At 36.5% G+C, this 23886-nt stretch overlaps 1 protein-coding gene and 1 long non-coding RNA gene across 5 annotated transcripts in view; one reads left to right on the forward strand and one right to left on the reverse strand.

Moving 5' to 3' along the window:
• LOC145693339 (uncharacterized) overlaps positions 1-23886 on the forward strand; it is a 570535-nt gene that overhangs the window by 542562 nt on the left and 4087 nt on the right. The window lies entirely within an intron of this gene.
• Positions 1-23886, reverse strand: part of Cap-D3 (Chromosome associated protein D3) — a 291049-nt gene that overhangs the window by 237567 nt on the left and 29596 nt on the right. For all 4 annotated transcript variants that reach the window (XM_081769234.1, XM_081769236.1, XM_081769235.1 and 1 more), the window contains exon 3: positions 5141-5301. In XM_081769234.1, coding sequence (XP_081625360.1) covers positions 5141-5301 — 161 coding nt within the window. The remainder of the gene's footprint in view (positions 1-5140; positions 5302-23886) is intronic.

Genomic DNA, 23886 nt, shown 5'->3' on the forward strand with positions numbered 1-23886 from the left:
GCGTGAGGACACTTGACACATACTGTTTCAAAGATGGGACAACTCTACAGTAAATTTTTTTAAATATGTATTATGTCTGGTTTGCTACGCTCATACACATATTATGTAGAAACAAATAAGATACAATACAGTTTACTTTTTTAATACAACTTACAATTTGAAAATTGAATAATACTTTATTAATGTCTAGGTAACTTTTCTTTTCGCAAGCATTTAACGAATGAATATTTTTGAATTACATTTTAAATTGATTTACCTCTAAAATGTTGCACATGAGAAGCTACAAACAAGTGTGTGGGTATTATAATTGTAATTCAAACAAACAAACAAAAAACAAACAAACAAACAAACAAACAAACAAACAAATAAATAAATAAATAAATAAATAAATAAATAAATAAATAAATAATAAATAAATAAATAAATAAGTGAAAACACTAACAAGTAGTGACCAGTCAATTGTCAAGATTTGTAGGTACGTTTAAGCGGAGAATATTCACGAAGGATTTAGTAGATTTGGTTCCCGCTAGACCTGTGGAATTTTACGCATATTTTCAAGCTTCCTCATGGATAGGGCACGAGTTTTTCGCACTAAGAATTTGAAAATTTTGCGTTTCGTTTTTCATATTTGGCGTTTTGTCGCATTTTCCAAATAAAGTTTCGCATTTTGGTGGAAAAGATATTCCCTGATATTTTTACAATGGTTTCTTTTATTCATAGATCAGTACAAAAATAAACCATTAATTACCTAAAAACAAAATACACTGAATATTTCATTTGACATTGTAAATTTCACTTACAGATTATATTTTTTTAATTAAACTGAAGGAAAATCAGTAACTAAACTTACTATGAGTACGAAAGATTTGTTGTATTCTGAAAGCACACAAGTTACAAGTTACACTTAAGCATTAAACATAAACATGTTAAATGTCTCCACATTTCTCTCACTGTTGTACGTTTGTCACTTATCACCAGTTCATGCCATTGGCTAGCTAATTAAAATGGCTCCTCTCCATTCAGCTGCCATGGTGATAGCTAACGTGCAACATGTTCTCTATAGCCGTGTTTAAATCACACAAAATGCCACGTTCTACCGTTCCGTCAGCGGAAAACTGGCGTTTTCACATCAATGAATAGATATTTTTAAAATTTTGCGTTATTTTGCGTATTGTTAGAAATTTCGCGCAAAACTGCCAATTTCGCGTTTTATCGCGCAACAGAAACCAACGAAAATACACATAGTGTATCATAAAACGTCAAGAAACTGAAAATTACTTAATTCTAACGCATTTCGTTTTATCGCGCATTGCGAAAAACTCCTGCTTCTTCTCATGGATAAATGGCTAGCAAACGCGCCTTTTGCATGAGATGCTAAAATTTAATTTCCTGTAGGAGTACCTGTGATTCAGATTTCACATTACACTCTAGTCTAGGTCTTCGTACTGAAGATAAATGGTCTAATGAATTACTCATTTGCTTCAGAAGCAGTCGAAATCAAATGCTTACTTGAATTTCAATACATCAAGAAAATATTATCGTGCCCCTATTTTACAAATTAATAAATGTTATATATACACACGAAAAATAAAGCTAGTTAATGTTAGACCATTAGTTAAAAATGAAATGAAGTCTAAGTTTTACGTCCCACAGTTATGCCGGCTAGGCTAAAGGAGACGGCGATGATGAGAAATGAATGCAATGGTGGAGTAGGAGGAAACGGAAGAACCCCGAGAAAACACACGCACACGGTGTTTGTCCACCACAAAGTTCAATTGGCACAAGCTGGGATCGAACCAGAAACCCCATGCACTAGAGGTGAATGCTGTACCACTGAGCCATCGCGGCCTCTAACCATTAGTTAAGTTTTTTTGTATCCATTGCAAATTATATTATTAATAATATTATGCTAATGGGTATATTGGAGTATATGTAAACCCGTCTGTAAATTGCAGCACATAATAGTAGGAAGTAATGGTAATAGGTCGCGAAACATGCATTCTTGTGCGTGTTTGTATTTTTTATTTTTGTATTTCTTTCTGTTTTTTTATTTTTATTTTTTCTGATTCTAGTATTTGTTTTAAATTAATAACGTAGATGTAATATTTTACGGAAGACTCCTGTAACTGGGTTTCTCCTGTTGGAGTCAGCGGATTTAAATAATGAAATGAAATGAAATTTTTGAGTTTTACGTCCCACGGTTATGCCGGCTAGGCTAAAGAAGACGGTGATGATGAGTAATGAATGAAATGGTGGAATGAAGAAAGTGGGAGGAAACGGGAGAACCCCGAGAAAACCCACGCACACGGTGTTTGTCCACCACAATGCGGATTTAAATATATAAATAAATAAATAAAAATAAATAAATAAATAAATAAATAATAGAATGATTTTTACAGAACCGATTCAGAAATTTAAATGAAAGAAGTAGGTTAAGCAGTGTTAGCAACATCATTTGTTTTCTACTTCTTTAATAGGCTGAATTCTTTATGATGAGTAAAGTATTAAAAGTCAAGTTCAATAATTCAGCTTTTAACATATATATTGAATAACGACTATGCAATGGCAAATTCGTTATTTCTCCTGTAATATTTGTAACTCACATCAGAATTTAAAGAAACCTTTCAAAGAGAATAATCACTCAACGCCCCAAAGCGAAGTGAAGCAGGTTATGGCGCTAGTGTTGATGTGACTTTTCTCTTGTAGAACTCGGAACCGCCACTGCATCTTACCGAAATTTTCTACTATGATTACGGTTAGTATAGTACACTACTTCTCTTTACAAGATACTCTACCTACGTTTAAACACTATCACTTACTACTACCTTCAAAATAGTCACCTTGTACAGCAATATAGCGCTCCAAGAGTTTTTGTCATTGCTGGAATGTGTCCTGAAAGTCTTCTTTTCGAAGCGTGTCAAGCGCCTTCTGCAATTCACGCTGGATCTCCACAATGTTGTCCAAACGGCGACTTTTAAGATGGATCTTCAGCTTCAGAAAGACGGTGCGAAATCAGCAGGAGCCAAATCTAACGAGTAGGGTGGGTGAAGAAATGCAATAATCTTGTTTCTGGTGAGAAACTCACATGTGTACAGAGCACAATGACAGGTGTTGCGCTCGTTGAAGATCGTCCTCATCGCTCGTCGTCTTCCAGTAATTTTTTCCACTCTTGAAAACACCTCGAACGACTCACTGCAGCATTGCCGTACACTTGTCAAATCATGTCAAGCGTCTCTGTGGTGAATTTACCCAGTTTCTTACAGAATTTCACGTTCGCTCGCTGTTCTAACTTGCTGTTCGTGATGAAATCCCAGACATGGTAGCGCATGTGATGCAGAATAGCATCAGCTGCACTTTTCCTGATGCTCCAGGACGATGTCTCTTGGCACATTGACTTGAGAAGGTCGGTGATAACTGTGCTTGTGCGTACAGCCTTGCGCTGCCATCTGTTGGCATGTTATAGAACCAGTTTCGAAACTTTTTGATACCATCTAGTATATATTACAATTTTGTATTTCGTACAAGATTTGATAAGGACTAAACGTAACGTTAACATATTCATAATTACAGACTTGACATTTTTCTTTTAAGGGGATTAGTTAACTCAATTAGTTTTGTTTAGAAACTGATAATAAAATTAAAACAAGATAATCAGCCTAAATAACGTTACAACCAGCATACAACACACTAGACAATATATTTAGGGTAATAATAGTTGCCTTTCCTGAGAACAGAAAGCAAAGGTTTTAAGAGAAATATACCGAAATATTATCTTTGTCTTCCTGCACAATACGAATTTCAAAGATGAATAATAATTTTAAGGTATCGTCTTGTAATTTGAACATCAGTTTTCCTGCGCCTTACTGTTACAATAAGCATTAATAATATGTTAATAAGGCCCAAAAATTTTCTTTTCCATTACACACTCACTATAAACACAATGATTTACCTACAATTAACCTGACAAGGGTGTCTATCGTTCGTTTTGGAAAAATATTTCTTGCTTTTTCACGTTTTACAGATCAAAATATAACGGGTGACACGGGTGCTCGTCACAATGTCACTGTCGTTAAAGTATGTAGCAGTCCTAGAAGAAAAGCTAACTTCACGCTAAAAGTATTTTTGTTGATCTCTTATCTCTCCATATAGCTATTCTCTCCCTTACTCAGCTTCTTTGCTAGAAATCTGTGAATCTTCCTTTACTACGACAAAATCCCTCGAAAGCACGATTGCTAGAATAGATTCAATCGAGCTTAATTTTGATTTTTGCTTATAATTTTATTGTTTATATATATATTATATATAAACAAACAATAAAATAATATATATATTTATTTTGGGGAATATTTTAATACAAAGAATGCTTTCTATCGTTTTCAATTAATACTTACTCAACTTTAGTCAAAGGCGGAAGGAAAATTAATGCGAAAAATCATGAACTGTGAAAAATGATGTAACAGTAAGTCAGTATTGCATGAAAAAGTACACTTATAATCAGTGGCGTAGCACACTTTTGCGGGCCCCCCGCAAAGTATAGAGAAGGGGCCCTAGTTGTAAAGCCGACAGAAGTAAGGTTGATGTTCTACTTCTTTAAATCTTTATTCATCGCAAGACTTCGGGGCCCCCTATACCTCGGGGCCCCCCGCACTGCGGGGGTTGCGGGGGCAGCTGCTACGCCACTGCTTATAATGCAACGACGAAACTTCCTCATTGTAAGTCAGAAAATACATGTATCAAATGACATGAATAAATCTTGTTAGTGGGAAGAACTAGAACTCCCTCAGTCCTTCAAACTACATGTGTTTCGATACCTTCATTGTTGACACAGTAAGACCATTAACAGCCAGCAGACACAAACAGCAATTTATGATAGTAGCGGGTTAATTTTATAATAGTAGATATATTTCAAATATATTTTCAATTTAATTAATGTTTTTCTATTTTCTATTATTTTTGGATAAGACCATCTTTATAGGATGCCTTTTCCAAGATGAACATGTAACAGGAACTCGTGATGATTTGATTGCTAATTAGTATAAGTCAATTACCACTACAAATGAGCTTCAATCACGAGCGTTTAGTCAAGAACGTTAATTTTACATTTGTAAAAGCATAAAGCTAATTATAAACACACACTTACTTTAACTTGTTCGTTTTAGACCAAACCACAAATGCCTTGGAGAGGAATTTCTGATGCTTCTTAGAAATAATGTGTGTACACAACTCCCATGGCAGCTTTCTGATCGGAGTTACAGTTCTTTCAAATGTAACCAAATTATTCAAGATAATATTTTCCACTACCTGAAAGGAGACAACGTTCAATTACAGAAGTTAAGCAATCACTGTAAAATACTTTTTTAATAATAAAATTCATAGAACTATATAACTACCCAGTAAAATCTGGACGCTCGACTGGAGTAGACTCGCACTCCGATCTCCCTTTGAACAGAGGTTGGTATACCATTGAACTGTTAGGAACATGACCAAGTGTTTCTGTTTTGATTATTAGTTCCTCCATCACACACACACACGTCAGTCATCTGCTGGCCATTTGCAGTTCCAGTTCAACTCTATGATATTGCAGATCCACACCACCAGGATACGCTGCATACGTTGTTGGAAAATGGCCGCCGATAAATATGTAGTAAATCAGCATATGAACTTAACACTTCATCAACCTCTATGTACATAGCAGCAAATCCATAAGAGGGAGTGTCCTTAAGGGAAAATATAACTGTAATTTCAACGAGAAAATTCTACAAGAATATTTTTTTTATTAACATTTTAAGCCTATAATCTGCTCTCAGTCTACTATTGCTATAATCAAATTAATCGCCTCAAGTGTTACAGTGAGTAACTTTTTTCTCCCCCTTCGACTCTACCATCCTTGTGCACAAGAACGAAGCACTGGCGTAACCAGAAGGCGGCGTGCCCTTTCCTTAAGGAGAAATACAACTCTCTTTGTATTATTTCAAAAAGACGAGACTACAACAGTACTTTTTCTATGAACATATTACACTAATACTCTGCTTTCAGTCTACTGTTATCACAAACAATCTGATATTCCCATGTTACAATGGGTGGTATTCTTCATCCCCTTCAGCCCTTCCACAAACAAACGACTACAAATTGAATTATACGGCAGTTTTATACAAACTGTAAAACAGAAGTTATAATAAAGCAAGTTATGAAAAATTATGCAATTTTCTTCAGTTACCTACTTCCTTTCAAAATTTCTGCGCCGGTACTGTATCTAGTTAAAATTACATCGTGCATACATGTGAATAAATTGATACTTGTCCTGCTTCTTTTTTCTTTTTCATTTACAGATTATAAATTATGAGGGAGCAAGAAGTAAGATTCGTTTCAAATATACAAAAAGTAATCTCTTTTTTCTTTAAGTAAAGTACAAATACAACAATTTTTACTACATTTCTTAAATTCAAATTTGGACTGCTAAAAAGCTACAATCCATCTGCGGCGTAGTGCATTCAAAATATTTTTCCCTTCAGAGTAGAACGAAACTAGGCATTTCTATTTAATAGATGATGACATAAAAAAACAGTCAAACCAATGGATATATTATCATGTAGAAATATGAGATTTGGGAGATACTGGAAGTTAAAGTTGAATTTAGCAGATAGAGAGAAATCTCTCACTCACTCACTCTCTCTCACACACACACACACACACACACACACACACATATATATATATATATATATATATATATATATATATATATATATATATATATATATATATATATATACAGACTGTTCCATAATTCGTGTAATTTTCTACAGCACTGGGAGAAGATGAAGTTTCCACACTATTAACGTAAAATTTGGCACTCTTATTGAGAAATATCAGAATTTTTCGAATTTCTAAAGGAAATAGGAGAAAATTGCTGTTTAGCCCCCCTTTTGGGGCTGTAAACACAAAGGTTCATTTTCCTTATGGGAGATTCAATGTTAAATTTTGGAAGCAGTTTTCTCTAATAATTATTCGTAAAGATTTTGGGGAAAATGAGTTGTATTTGTTATAAAATGCAAAAACACTCATTCACAAAGCTAGTAAAGCCGTCCCAAACATTATTTTGGGAAGGCCCCCCTTTTGGGGGTCAGGGGCCGTAAAAAGGTGGTGGGTGATGTGTTACCAAAATCCCAAAATTTATTTTCAGGGTGCCAGTAAACGTCAGATTAATCAAGAATGTCACAGAATTAATGCTCCAATGCTCCTTACATGTACGAGTGACTGATAATGGGGCTACAGCCCCCTTTAAAAACTAAGAAAATCACCATAAATATTCTTAGTAGGGATATACGAGAAGAAGGTATTTTTTGTTAATTAATGTGACATTTGGCGCCATTGTAGCAAAAGGGTATGCGTTTTTGAAATCTGGAATGCTATTTTGGTAACGCACCGCCTTAGGGGGGCACAGGGGGCGAAGCATTAGATGATGGAGCTTTATAAAAAGTCAAAATTTTGTTCCGGAAATTCCAGTGAGCGTCAATTTTTCACAAATGTCACAGAATTAATATGCTCCTTGTATGTGCCAGTGCCTTTTGTGGGGCTATAGCCCCCTTTCAAAAATAAAAAATCAGCATTAATATCCCTAGTAGGGACATGCGAGAAAATGGTATTTTTTGTCAATTAATGTGAAATTTGGCGTCGTTGTAGCAAAAAAAAAAAAAAAAAAGTATGCGTTTTTCATATCTGGAATGTTATTCTGGCCTTAGGGGGGCACAGGAGGCAATGCATCAGATGACTGATCTTTATAAAAAATCAAAATTTTGTTCCGGAAATTCCAGTGAGCGTCAGATTTTTCACAAATATCACTGAATTAATACTCGAATGCTCCTTACATGTGCCAGTGACTTATATGTGGCTATAGCCCCCTTGCAAAAATTAAAAAAATCACCATAAATATCCTTAGTATTGACATATGGGAAGAATGATTTTTCTCAATTAATGTGAAACACGGCGTGAGGTTAGCAAAAAGTTATGCGTTTTCCAAATCTAGAATACTATTTTGGTAATGTACTGCCTTAGGGGGGCACAGGGGGTGAAGCATAAGTTATTGAATTTTTATAAAAATTTCAAATTTTATTTTGGAAAACCCAGTGTGTGTCAGACTGATAACAAATAATGCAAAATTAATATTCCAATGCTTCTTGCAGGTGCCAGTGACTGATATTGAGCTACAGCTTCCCTGTCAACAATTACATTAAAAATTTATGATAAATATCCTTAGCAGGGACATACGGAAGAAGCTATATTTTGTCAATTAATGTGAAATTATTCGTTGTGATAGTAAAAATCTGGAATGTTATTTTGGCAATAGGAGGCACAGGGCACGAAGGGTAAATTGGTACCTTTGGCGGTCATAGGGGGAGGACTGAGAGAAATTCCAAATTTTATTTTGGGAGTGCTCATGAGTGTCAAATTAGTTGCAAGATGCACACAATTAATACTCCATACTGCTTTTATGTACCAGTGACTAATATGTTACTACAGCTATCTTTGAAAAGCATCATAAATTCAATATGATTATTCTTACGCAAAGACCTACTGGCAGAAGTATTGTTTTACAATGTGAAATTTGGCATTACTTTAGAAAAATATGTTTGTGACAAGATAATATCCATATGTGGATTTCTTTTAGGGGCGTGGACTCAGAATTTCTTTTGCCTAATGGGAGTGTTACATGGATAAATTTGCATTTTTAGTTAGAAAATACAATAACACTCTTTCGCTTGTACCTATGATGCTGCATGCGACTGGAATTTTATTACGGCCATTCCTCCTTATTGGGCAACATAAAACAAAAGAATTGTCCTGAGCGTAGTTATCCAGATATGTTGAAGAAGGTATTTACAGTGGCTCTAGTAAATCGCATTAATTCATTCATGTCTTGCTCGTTCACGAGGGCATGTTGAATAAAGTAAGTTCATTTTATCTTTCTTACACTTAGATTACTGAAATCTTTACGCAATTTAGTTAATGATAACTGCGCCAAAAGAAAAGTGTTGTTTTTAGAAAGGGATAATATGTTTTATTGGGTTTATGGTATAGCCTGACTCAACCTGATCCTTATTCCTCGCGAGACATTTGTTTTAACTACAACCATGTGTCCATAGTGTACGATTTCCTGACGTGCTTACATGTGCAGTATACTAGTAAACTACTGCGTGGAAAGTGGGATCATACAGTTATGGTGTAAGAAGTAGGGAAAAGATACGCTTTTTTATGAATACAGAAAACAACATTGAAACTTAAAGATCACCTGTTAGACTTTTAATTTTTAAAATATTACTTCTTATTAAGATTTTTCGTTCGTGGTACCTGCGGCATTTTCCATTGTCATTTTGTGTTCTATTTCGAGCTGGTTTGCTTAAGTGTGCAGAAAATATGCTAGTGAATTTATGTGTGATTTTATGCTATAAGAAGAGTCCAATTTGGTATTTAAAAACGCAAAATTCTTTGATTATATTCCAGTGATGCCAAAAAAAAAAAAAAAAAAAAAAAAAGCTATATCCTCAATCTGTTACACTAACAGACGATATTCATTTACACTAGATTCGATTTTTTTTAAAAATCAAACCATTCTTCTACAATTATGACAAATTGCTAATTAATTGTAAAACATATTTACCTCCTTCCTGCATGTCTCTGCTAAGGATATTTAAAGTAAATTATGTGATTTTTGGAAGGGTGGCTGTAGCCCAATAGTCACTGGCACATGCAAGGAGAATCAGAATATTAATTTTGTATTATTTGTGATCAATCTGACACACATTGGATTTTCCAAAATAAAATTTGAAATTTTTATAAAGATCCAATAACTTATGCTTCACCCCCTGTGCCCCCCCTAAGGCGGTACATTACCAAAATAATATTCCAGATTTGATAAATGCATAACTTTTTGCTAACCCTACGCCGAGTTTCACATTAATTGAGAAAAAAATCATTCTTCCCATATGTCAATACTAAGGATATTTATGATGATTTTTTAATTTTTGAAAGGAGGCTATAGCCCCATATAAGTCACTGGCCATGAAAGGAGCATTTGAATATTAATTCTGTGACATTTGTGAAAAAATCTGACGCTCACTGGAATTTCCGAAACAAAATTTTGAATTTTTATAAAGCTCCATCATCTAATATATATACAGGAGATGGTAATTCGATGCATTCGTTGCAAGGGGATATTTTACAAGTACTTTAGAACATTTACACCCATATGAACCGATGGTCGCAAATCAACAGTTTCTGAGTAATTTGCACATGTGTGATCTCTCTGAAATTAGTTGGCTAACGAGAGGTGAGTGAGAAACTTTCACCCAGACCAATTTTCATATATCGTAGAGGACTGAAATTTTACATGTGTAATCCTGCATTCCTACGTAGTTCATGTGGTAATGCACACCTCGTAACTCTAAATCGTTGCTGTGTTATAGATCCGAACGTGAAGTAGGGCAGCCCTGGCCACAGCGAGCAGATAGTGGAAACTCTCCTCGTAAACGCTCACGAGCATTCTACGTGCAAATACCGTTGTTCGTACTTCGTGCATCTTCGGGTTTCGTCCTTAGAGGAGCGGAAGTGTTGTCAACCTTGGCGGTAATCACTAGCTTACCAAAAAAAAAAAAAAAAAAGTATGTATGGTAACTGATTGCCATTTAGTGTAAAGTGTTTTTTACAATGTGGTAACCGTTAACTATAGACAACACAAACTTGTAACAGCAATCAAATGATAAACTATGTATGTTCCTTTTCTTCTTTTTTCTTTCTTTTTGTTAAAGAAGGATGTGGTGGAACCAAACCATCGCTTACATTTATAAAAATTTGCTAGTTTGTCCAATGGAAAACCAGTTTTCAATATATATATATATGTATTATCAAGTTCTTAATCCGAGTGTGGGTTGTTATATTATATTGTTTCGCTTTTTAGGAAAAGAGATAATCTGTTGATACGAAAAAAAATACTGTAGCACTTGTTTGTAATTATCTAAGTATTATCTCCAGAAAATTAGCTTATGCATGTATGTGTGTACGAATAGGCTTAGCAAGGGGTTGGTTGTGGAAATTAGAAGCCACTATTACACTATCAATAGGAAGAATAGTATTTCTTACTTCACTTTGAAAGTTACTTTGATCGCAAAGAATCAAACAAAATATTAAGAGAGCCCAAGAGATTTTCTATTTTTAAGAGTGACCATTAGCGACTACCATTAGGTTTTAACAAGGAGTGTCTTTTTAATAATGAAAAATATGTTGTCCTGGCTGGTTGCTTGCCGGTCGCTTGCTAAAAGTGAAAAAGAATGTTAAATCATATCAACGACTGAAGCTACACGCTTGTCTTTCTTCGATAGTTACTGACTGATTTTGAAAGTCACAATGTTGTAGGCCTACTGTAACAGCGTAAACTCGGAAGGAAACGTTCTAACTGAATGATACGAACAATTATTCCCAATGTCTTGAACATGAAACGTGGGTTGCACGGATAACACTTAAAGTGGGCTGGACTGCACTGGAATTTCCTTCCGGCAAATTAGTGTTTGGTCGGAACTCAGTTCTTCTGTGTAATTGTCTCCTAACAACATTTGAACATTTCTTTTACATAATAATAACTCACTAACTCTATGGCCTATGGAACCCGAAGGTTCAATGCCGCGTTTACAAAATATTTCCACTAACTTCTGTCCTTAGCCAACTGGATCCAGTTTCTACTCTGTACCCTTATTTCTGCAAGATCCATCTTAATATTGTCTTCCCATCTACGCCTAGCTCTCCCTAGTGGTCTTCTTCCAATTGGGTTTTCAGTTAAAATTATGAAAGAGTTTCTAATTTCTACCATTCTGGCTACATGGCCTGCCCACCTGAGCCTTCTACACTTAATGATCCTAACAATGTTAGGTGAGCGGTTAACCTATGCAATTCCTCGTTATGAATTTCCTCCAATCCCCATTTTCATCCCTCTTTGATCCGAATAATAATAATAATAATAATAATAATAATAATAATAATAATAATAATAATAATAATAATAATAATAATAATAATAATAATAGTAATAATAATAATAATAAGAAGAAGAAGAAGAAGAAGAAGAAGTAGTAGTAGTAGTAGAAGTAGTAGTAGTAGAAGTAGTAGTAGTAGTAGTAGTAGTAGTAGTAGTAGTAGTAAACGAAAGTAAAGATTAAGTACATGACGAAACAGCTTTACTAGTGTATAGCAGACAGCGACTAGTGCCACTTATGCTCAGCCTACTATCATCCGTGCTTCCAGTTTTGGCACCTACATACCTAATACGTTAGTTATCTAGCCACTAACTCCCCCTGTGTACATCTGCTTATAGAGACCAGTATCGAGCACAGTCATTGTAAAGAGTTGATAGCGGTAAGATGGCGAAACGACGCTGCCCTACACCTACACTTAAGTTCAACACGCAGTGGAAGAGGATTATCTCTTTGTCAAAGAAGACGGTGTACCCAAATGTTTAGTGTGCTTTAAAACATTACACGGATTTAAAAAGTTCAACCTCAACGTCACTACAATACTTATCACGTGGAGCAATACGGGGAACTTCAAGGACATCTTCGCAAAGAAGAAGATGAAAGAGAATAGGGCCGCATCGGAAAAGGAAGACGGGGAGAGAACGTGTGAAGCCTCTGTGCGGGTGAGTTACAAAATTGCGTTGCATATTGCGAGATTGTTGCGCCCTTTCACAGACGGACACCTAATAAAGGAGTGTATAGTAATATCAGCAGAAGACTTTTGTCCATCTCGAATACAGCAGTTCGAATCGGTTCCACTTTCCCGACAGACTATTACGAGACGCATAGAACATCTTGCAGATGATGTTTTGAGCCAGCTATCGGAACTTTCGAAAACGTTTATTGCATTTTCCCTGGCGCTTGACGAAAGTACGGATGTTACAGATACTGCGCAGCTTGCTATCTTTATTCGTGGTGTACATAGTGATCTGGAGATTCGAGAGGAACTGTTGCACATAGTACCTATGAAGGGTACCACAACGGGCGCTGACATTCTTGCGTGTGTTGAAGAACGTGTCAAAAATACAGGCCTTGCGTGGAATGCACTGGTTTCTGTAGCGACCGATGGGGCACCTGCTATGGTTGGGAAGCAAGCAGGGTTCGTGGCGCGACTAAATCAAAAACTGCAAGAGCTTGGGATGTCGCATGATATCAGGGAAATTCATTGTATGCTGCATCAGGAACAGTTGTGTGCAAAGAGTGTAACGATGAACGATGTCATGGACGTTGCAGTTCGTACCACCAGCTACCTCAGAAAACATGGACTGAGACATCGCCAATTTAAATCCTTCCTCGAAGACCTAAACAGTGCATACGGAGACATACCTTATTATACTGAGGTGCGCTGGCTGAGCTGTGGGAACTTGTTAAACCAGTTCTTTAAGTTACTAAACGACATTGATATGTTTCTCGATATGAACGATCATTCCGTGCAAGAACTGAAAGACGACCAATGGAGATGCAACCTTGCGTTTTTGGCAGACATAACTACTCATCTCAATGCTCTTAACCTCTCATTGCAGGGTCAACATCTGCTAATTACAAATATGTGCGATCGCGTCGAAGCGTTCAAAATGAAGCTATCGCTTTGGGCGCAGCAATTTGAAAACAAGATTTTGGTTCACTTTCCCAGCTTAGGCATCTTACAAGGGTCCGGTAAACTTCTTGATTTGACTCATCGCAGTTTGCTGCTTAGCCTTAAGGACGAGTTTGAAACCAGATTTCAGGACATAACATGTTTGGAGATGAGCTTCAGGGTATTTGCCACCCCATTCTCTACAAACATTGATGGGAATGGGGTGGCAAATACCCCAAACATGGATCGCTCCTTCTGATGTTCAGTTGGAACTTATAGACTTAGTGTGCAATAGGGAATTTAAAGAGAAATTCCATCAGAAAAGCAATTTACAAGAGTTCTATAGGTATTTCCCTCGATGTCGATTTCCGCGACTGCATAGAAATGCTGCCAATATTATGTCAATGTTTGATTCTACGTGTGTGTGTGAGCAATTATTTTCAAAAATGCGACTGACGAAATCAAACCTGGAATGTTTGTTACGTCTAAGTTGTGTGCAAACAATATCACCTCGTATAGAGACACTTACGAAGAAATTGTGCGGTACATCTGCCTCAAGAGAACAAGGCTTGAAGCAAAACACTTGTCAGTACTAGTGTTTATAGTGTATTTTCTTTTTTCTGTGTTTCTAACTTTATACACATTCGGCCTCTTTGTGCGTTTTCGTGTTCTGTTGGTTTGAATTTTGATTTGCTACTGTCAGACATTTGTCTCTTTTGGCGTTAAGATACTTGAGTACGCTTCGGCAAATGTGACTGCATTTTTCGCACTTTTGGGAATGTGCAACAAGTGTTTTTCTTTTGGGAAATTTGTCTACGATCTCCGATTTCTGTGGTAAGTTATAAAAGCTATTACAATGTTTACATTTTGTAGCTACGGAAATCTAATAAGTATACACTATTTGGATGATTTCTAATTGAATAATATATTTTCGAATAAAATCTACTCAAATAATCTGATTTTCGAATTGTTCCATATCTCTGTTTCTTTGCCTACATTAGCATCCAGTGGCAATTTACAGCAGAACTCAAGCAGGTATTATGCATATTTCGAACACCATCTTATTATTATTATTATTTTCAACCTCCCGTCGTTCTGCTATCAATCTAGCAACGAAAGACGTTTACAACTTAGCAAACGTGAAGCGAGTGACAAGTTACAGACCGATGCTAATGTAATACAACGTCACGAATTGTGTAAGCAAGCTAAAAAGGTCTGAAACAATTCGTTTCCGATTTTTGCAGTCGTTTTTACGTCTGTAAGCTGACATGTTTAATATTAGTTTCTTTCTTTCTTTCTTTCTTGTTCATTTCTTAGTTACTTCAACGCTAACTGTAACCTCTATCATGCGTCTTCCTCGACCAAAAACGTACCAATTTTATTTCCTGTAGTGTTTCCGCGTCACTGCTTTCGAAATAGGGAGGGGGAGAGCACACCTGCACATTTCACGCTTGCGTCTGCTCAATGCTTCAACATCGTGCGAATTTCTGACCAGGCTTGGCCGTGGGTTTTTTGCCATCATGTGTGGTTGGCAACATTTATCGGATGCAGTGGAAGGGGCGAAGCTACCAGCACCTGTGTTCACCTGTTCTTGTCTCCGCTCGTGCTCGCTCACGCTTCAGCTCCGGGAGCCAATTCATGGACAGGCCTGAAGTAAGGTATAGTAGCCCAAAATCCTTACTGCAACTCAAAAAGCAACGTACCAACATCGCAGAAGAACTGGCCCCAAGGAAGTGACTACTTGGTTGGAAGAGGTGAAATGAAGGTGTGTGGTCAAGAGAAAACGCGAGCTATGACAGATTTCATACCCAGGGTCGAGCATCTCTCTGTCTAACATTCGAGCGGTGAACGGGTACGTTGTTTTCCAGGAGGTGGACACCTTTTGTCAGCATGCCACGCTCTATTTCTATTTTTCACAACTTTTGTTAGTGCTACAGTGCTAAATGTGTTATCTTGTTTTGACTTTCCAAGATTTACATTTTTACCTTTGTAGAAAGCTTATATTAGGTTTTCATTGTAGCAACTGGTACGGCAATGATCGTAATTTTGTTTTCAGTTATTAAAAGATGAATTCGATTAATATTTCTTTCTTTATTTATTCATGTACTTATGCGAGGGAATGACTCAAGGAAGAGTTCGGACCTCTAACGCCGGGATCATATCGGTCTCTCACGTAGTCTAGGATTTGGACAGGAACTGGCTCTGGCTTTCTAGAAGATACCATCCCTGCCTTCGCCTCGTGGAAGTGAAGAAAACCGGGGAAAACCTAGTCAAATCAATGACAGGGTGCCGACGTATCACACCAAAGAAAGTCGTGTTTAACTCTGAGTGACTAAGGTAATGATCATTTTATTTGCGATCACTACTTGCTTTCCAGGCAAAGGGTACCACAACTACCAGGATATACTATGCCTTACTGCTGCGTGCGTTGCGGGATTCTGTGAATCCTAAAGCGTGGCATGTTGACAAAAGGTGTCCGCCTCCTGGAAAACAACGCACCCGTTTACTGTTCGAATGTTGGCCAGAGAGATGCACGGCCCTGAGTACGAAATCCGTCATAGTTTGCGTTCTCTCTTGACCGCACATCTTCTTCATTCCACCTTTTCCCAACCATGCAGTCATTTCCTAGGGGCAAGTACTTCTGCGATGTTACCACGTTGCTTTCTGAGGTGTAGTCATGGATTTTGAACCACTACACCTTACTTCACGTTCGGACCTAAAACATAGCAACGGTGCAGAGTTACGAGCTATATGTTACCACATGAACTACATAGGTATGCAGGATTACACAAGTAAAATTTCATCCCTCTACGATATGTGAAAGCGGATCAGGGTAAAGGTTTCTCGCGCATCTCTCGTTAACCGGCAAATTTCAAAGAAATCACACATGTGCAAATTACTCAGGAACTATTGATTTGCGACCACCAGTTCATATAGGTAAAAATGTTCTAAAGTACTTGTGGAATATCCCCTTGCAAGGAATGCATCGAATTGCCAGTCACCCTGTAAATATATTGGGTGTTCTAAAAATGGCGCCCACGGACCACAGAGCACTATTCTACAGGCCAAAATAAAGTGAAAATGTTATATGGTGGTATGTTGTCCGGGGCCTCCTTCAGCAGACATTATAAATAGCTTCAAGTCATTTCATTCATTATTAAAAAAAAAAAAAATGTTCTTAACTATTCTTACAAAAGCGACATTGTTAGACCTCAAACGTGCAAATATCACACAGAAATAAGCGGTAGACATTCTAGTGAAGTTGAAAGGGCACGAAGTACTTAGACTGCAGTCCTATTTTTGTGTGTTCAATACAATAAATGATTTGGAGTTCACTAAAACAACGAATTGCTTCGTATAATAAAACCCCGAATATCAGTGACTCGGTAATTCGAGTACTTCGGCAGGAAGTAAGTAATATTTCAACATTGTGGAGAGTGTGTGTGAAACAGTGTTAAAACAGAAGAAAAGTATAGGACTTGGAATAGACATGACGATACTCAAAAAATCGTTATGGAAAGTCATAATATTAGTGGCAGTCACGACACTCATGAAGGGATGGAACTGTAAGACGTTTTGTTGCTTCTATTAAAAGTTTTAATATTAATGTAATTCAACAGGTTTTCACCTAGAAACATAAGTAAATCACAACAATCTACCACTCTTCTACACTTAGCTTCTGCGACGGAATATTGGTAAGAAAACTTGTTGATTTTTTTTTTAATGTAGTTATTTAATTCAGACCGATATTTTTATATGTATATTTCTGTGCAGACCGGCAACCTGGCTTAAGCTCGTCACGTTGCAGGGATAATGTGCCTCGACAAACGAACCAATCAGGGAAAAGAATGCGGAAGATAACAGTCAGAGCCTTTAACAAAAATACCAGCCCAGCATTCGCCTGGAGAGACACGCAAATCCTAGAAGATTCCAGTCAAGTGATCAGAACATTCCGAATTCGAAGACAGTGCTCTTCCAACTGAACTACGGTTCGATTATATAAAAATGAAATGAAAACTTTCAGTTTTACGTTCCTCGATTAGTCGTGTAAGCTAAAGGAGACGGTGATGAGTAGAAGGAAACGAGACAACCCACGCATACGGTGTTTATCCACCACAAAGCACACTACGCGCGAACTGAGATCAAGTTAAGGAACCCACGCACCAGAGGTGAACATTCTACCACAGAGCCATGGCGGCCTTCTATGGTTTGATTATTTTAATAATTGGCACTATCTTACAAGCTGTTAGTCTGTAGCCAAAAAGATAACCTGCAATCACTCTAAATTCTTATTTCCACCCTCACTCACCAATCTCGCTGTAGAGTAAAATATAACAGAAATGCTTTCAGCTGGTCTGACAATGTATTGCACATGGGGAATTGTGGTTGACATCTATACATTGATATTTTAAAAATACTGGAGTTATGGGAAAGCATCTATTCTGAAGAAAATGTTACTAAGTTTAAAAGAAAGTATTCAGTGCAAACTCGGCAACACTGCGTTACAAGCTATAGTATACAGGTGCTAATGAAAGTGGAGAGGAGCACAGAAGAAAAGAAAGCCGGTAGGTTTTGGTTTCAAACACAGATGTTACCTGTGATGAATACACCTTTCAATCAGTGACAGGAAGAGAACATACCAGAAGAACTATACTTGAGTATTTTATAAACTTCGAGAAGACAATCGAACATTCCAGACAGCTTTGGTCACTTGAAAAAGTAGCTGCTACTCTCGACTTTCCGAGAACATTTTCAACATTTTTTACATGAGATGGGGGCTTCGCCAGTTTAGGTGAGCAGACTCGTTTAAGCTGCATAACTGATGGCAATGATATATATAAAAATTCATATTTCTGTAGAGTTATTTATACAAGCTGATTCTTTTTGCCCTGAGCTACGATAGCATTAAAGTAACTTCTGGATATTATTTTGTTCTTGATACTGGTTTTAAACATGAGAGTGTTGCCAGTCTACGTGATTTAGGGTTTGTAAAAACCCGTGTCATTTTGAGAAACCCAACCCACCTGGGCCAATATGTTTTTGGGGTAAAAGTGTTAAAATATGATTTATATTTCAAGATTGTTATTGTCACAACTTGCAACAATTTTCTATTCACTGCTGTTTTGAAAAAAATGGCCGCCATTTTGAAATTTTAAATTGAATTGCCGAGAAAATCTATACAGTAAATTTAGAGTGTCTCGTGCTTCTACCCTCAAAATTTTAACTTAGAAGACTGAAAGTTGTATCCTGTAGTGTGTGTAGTACAGACAGACCAACAAACAAATGTAGATCAAGTCATCCCAGAAGCCTCAGTGACCTTCGCCAAAATATGAATACCAAATATATTAATTTGAAACAACGATATAATTCATGATTTATAAAATAAATGTTTCAAAATGTCTTATATGAAATAAATATTTTCCAGAGTAAAATAAATAGTCTTATTGTTGAAGTATTTAACTTCCGATGCTTTGTGCGTTCAATTGCGGGAATTTCCCGAGCACTTCTTTCACGACAGGTTTTCTCCGAAAACGTATCTTTCTTTACTGTACATCGAAACTTCCACTAGTACGAAGTTTGAATTCAGCACTTGAAATATTAAGCATTACGTAGTCTTCGGAACTCCGAGCATTAAGCTCCTTAAATTTGACAAGAAGTTTTACGCTATTGCTGGTGTTGATTCTATGATTCTACATAATGCTTATTTGAAAAGTAGCAACAAATGACTGAACTAAACTGTTAATGTTGGAAAACCAAATTTTACTGAAAAATACTTATCATCAAAGGTAAGAAATAATACTAATAGTTTTACTAATGTATTTAAATATTTACTGGTAATACCGACACCTTTGGCCTTAAGCCGGTCAAACGTATGAGGAATAATGTCCCTCAGCGTCCATGAAAAGTATTTTCTAAAATATAAATGTTTTAAACATGTTTTGAAACACACGAAAAAAAAAAAACACGTTTTAAACATTCTGAACAGTTTAAAACATGATTTTTAAACATATTTCAAAACCGTGTAATCACATATTCATTAAGACTTTTTTGCTCTTGCAACCGATCTTTTCATTTATTTTATTCTCGTTAAGACTACACTGTGTTGGGTACAGAATATTTCAGTATAGATTAGTAATTCTCAACTTATTTCATATCACGGCCCCCTTTTATTACACCCTCTTGCCAGTGACTCTCATAAGTACTTTCTTGGTTGTAATAAGCTTTGTAGGTAGATTTTAAAATCTACCTACTAAAGAGCTTTCACACAATCTATCAATATACATGGCAAAACAGAAGTCCTCACCAGCCTTGGTGTTGGGAACGGGTTTGAGGGAGAATGACGAAACTTGGAAATGGTCTGACATATCAAATGGTGCTATCAAGGATCAAGGAAGATATCTTTGCTTGGTATTCGAAATTTCAAATGAAAAGGGAGTCATGTTACATGTTTTAAGGCTAGAATTTTACCAGAAATACAGTTGTGCGGTTATTTTAGCTCTAAAACCTTATTTCGCAATAACCGCTTCTGCAAGTTTTCTAGTTATGCCTTTAGAGGCTAAGCTAGCGTTTCGTGGAGGTGGGTGAGATTTTTGTTGCAAAATTTAATTATTATTTCAGAACACTGATGCTAATAAAATTATTTTAAATAAATTTTCGAAAAGTAATGTTTGAATCACACTTCATGTTGTGCTAACTTTAGTACATTTTCTGCAAGCCTATGTAATTGGTTGTTTTTTGAATCAATAATTTATTGAAGAAAGATAATATTTGGGGCGTTCAGATCAGAATGGACCCAAATCCGTTTTCAATAAAGTTCAGTTTTGCTCAGCAAATGAACTCTATTTCAAAACGTAATATCTTCGCAGTCAAGACTCCGAAACAAATGTAACTAAAACCATGCGAAAGGGCGTGGGATAGTTTCATATGACAACCGCTAGACAGGGGCGTCAGTGGAACAGGAGAGCAACCGACCTCATCCCCACCCTGAATTTCAGATTTTGGGGGCAGTAAGGCAGTTTTAGAAATATTTTGATAAGCAAAGTCTAACAGAACAAGCTTGAGGTTCTTACACCGAATAAATACGGAGAACATACATAAGATTAAAACTAGAAAGCTGCTTAGGCCCAATTTCCAAAATTTTAACCAGACCCGAAATTCGAAAGTAGAGCCACCTTTGGAATCCTTGTGCCAAAAAATATACAAGAGAGCAATACAGGCATATAGCTCCCTACGGCCAATGGAAATGGATTATAACAAGGGGCAGGAGTTTTTCGCAAGTTGCGAAATCGCGAGTTTTCCGACAAAGCCGGGAGTTGTTTTTTTATCGAACTATGTCAGACTAAGGAAATACGTATTTTGAAGTCGCGACAAAATGCGATAACTGACATTTTGAACGAAATATGCCGCAAAACGCGACAAACTGCGATTTTTTTAAAACGTCAATTTCAGTTGTTAAAATACAGAAGTAAAAAGTACAATTTTCCAAGCAAGGTTTTCCTTTTGCAATTGGCAACGCTGATTTCTTCTAACTTCCGTTTCAAGTTCATAGCTGGTAGTTTTGGGATGTGGAATCAGGCCCGTAGCCAGCCCAAAAACGTAGGGAGTGCCCGGTAGAAGTTAGGGTCCGATTCCAACCATATTATAGTTCATTTGCAAGCCTACCGTGAGAATTTTAGGCAGGTGAGTAAAAATTTAGGGGGGCGGCCCTCCTAGATTCCCCGTGGCCTGTGTGGAACTTTCAGCGTCGTGATGAAACAGCAGAAATCAGATATGCAAGTAGATACTGCGCTAATGTATTGTATGTAAGTTTTTCCCTTTTTGCATGTGTACCGTATGTGTTTCTAGTGTATACCTAATACAATATATGGTGTTTTGTGATGGCAATCGTGAAGATATTGTGCTAGTGTATTTTAAGTTTTTGGACTTGTAAAAGAAGAAAGAAGTAATTTGTTGTTAGTAACTGCATGAAGAATAACTTCGTTCTCCTAAATAGTATTATTGTTTATTACTTATATTGGGCCTACATTCGAATTTGTATAATTTATATTAGAGTTTGTATTAGAGCTTGTAAAATTATTTAATTAGCGACAAAATGAGAAATTTTATATCTCAAAATGCGACAAAATACGAAATTTTAAATTTCAAATGCGAAATATTTAATTTCAAATTACGAAAAACTCCTGCCCCTAATTATAACTAATCAAAATCCGTATTTATTCGGTGTAAAGACTTCAATTTTTTTATGTTGGACTTTGCTCAGCAAAAGGTTTCTAAATCTGCATTACTGCTCCGAAAATCCTACTTCAGGCTAGGGGACGAATGACCTCTAAACGAACGCCCCTGTCTAGCGGCGATCATATAAAATTCTAGATTGCATCTTGTCAGGTAGTTTTTCCTTCTTTCATCTTTGATTCGTGGTTGTGAAAATATAACGTTTCCCGTCGGTGTATTCTTTTGGACACACCCTGCATTTATTTAACGTAATTATTGATCATTGACTATGGCATTCGGAGCTTGACTTGTTAATCATTCCCACGTTGCAGCGTATACAATATAGTGTTAATACCTTAAATTTATGAGCAAGAAGGGGGAATTAGCCCTCCTCCCTTGTTCCATCAACGCCCTTGTCTAGTGTTGTCCTATGAAGTTCTAGTCCACACCCTTTCACATGGCTTTTGTTTTATTTATTTCGTATCCTTGGCTACGAAGACACTACGTTTGCTGAGCAAAAGTGAACCTTTCTGAAAATGGACTTGGATCCCTTGTGCTCTGAACGCCCCATATCTAAAAGTATTTTATAAAAACTGAGTTGGAGTAAAATTTATACTGCAAACCAAGTTTGTTCGAAACGCACAAAATTAGTTTGTTTAGTTTGATTGATTACAGTCTTGCATCAGTAGCAAGGCTATATGAGACAAGGCTTTTTGTTTAAAGTGGGATCCGAATCACTAATTTGGAAATTTTACGTCGAATCGCAGTCAAAATCTATACAGCAAATTACGACGTCTCGGCCTCTACTCTCAAAATTTAACGTTAAAAGACCGAAAATTGCTCCGTGTAGCGTGGTGCATACATACATACATACAGACGAACAAATTGAGATCAAATTGTCCTAGACACTGACGTTCCGCACTGATGTTACAATAAGTATCACACTTTAATGGTTAGTTAAGCGGGCGACTGCCATACCTTGCACTTTCTCGCCTGAACTCTTCATACAAGCTATGTCAAGGTGTAAAGTTTTAAAGAAAATTTAGAACTGTGGTGCGGAAGAGGGACGAAATAAAATTTTCATAATATAATGAAAAAGATATTGTTGATACAAAATTAATTCTTACCTAAAGTTTCTAGTTGCATCTCAACCACATCGCTGACAGAATCATCAGAAGCAATTTTCAAATCAACACTTTTACCATTTGTTTGTGTTTCCAGTTTTTTCATAGCATTGCATTTTTCATAATGATTCTTCATTCTTTGAACTAAAGCAACCATTCCTTTCTTACACGTTTTGCAACGAGCTTGTATGATCGTTTTCTTATCTGATGGAGTGAGTTATTTTAATAATTTTGCTCCAAATAATATCTTTTTTTCTTCCCGTAAAATTCATGTTAAACGATTCCAAGTTGTACGGAGACTGAGAACCAACATGTACTGTATCAACGAATGCCTGCGATATTTTAATTTCAGAACCTCAATAACCTTTTGTTTGTTTTCTGAATACAACACAAAAATTTCTTTCCATGATAATTATTTTATTTATTTTTTAATATCAGTGTCCAACTTCGACTACGACACTTTCTCACAAGTTAACTGAGAAGAATTTAAACAATACAATATACGTTAAAAATAGGGGGGGGGGAAGAGAAAATAAATTGTAGATCACAACAATGACATGCTGTAGCCACGAGAAATCAAAATATTCACACGGGGAGAAAATAGTCTTCTGAATGGGAGGCACTTTTTGACAATTTTCTTGCTCTGGCAGATTTTTTTTACAAAAATGAAAGAAATTAAACATATGTTTCAAACAAGTCTTAAAAATACACGTTTTTAAAACAAAATGTTTAAAACGTAAACAAAATTTGTTTCAAACCCTGCTTTAAATAGGTTGAGTTGAGTTAATTTTGAGTTTGCCTTTCAGCAGCGAGGCTATATGAGACGGGACCTACTGATTAACGTGAAATCCGAACCACGAGCTCCCGCCGGGAATCGAACCCGGGTCTCCCACGCCAAAGGCGCGTACGCTAACCG

The sequence above is a fragment of the Thermobia domestica genome, chromosome 8 (assembly GCF_964235325.1).
Source record: "Thermobia domestica chromosome 8, izTheDome1.hap1.1, whole genome shotgun sequence".
In the NCBI taxonomy this organism is placed as follows: domain Eukaryota; kingdom Metazoa; phylum Arthropoda; class Insecta; order Zygentoma; family Lepismatidae; genus Thermobia; species Thermobia domestica.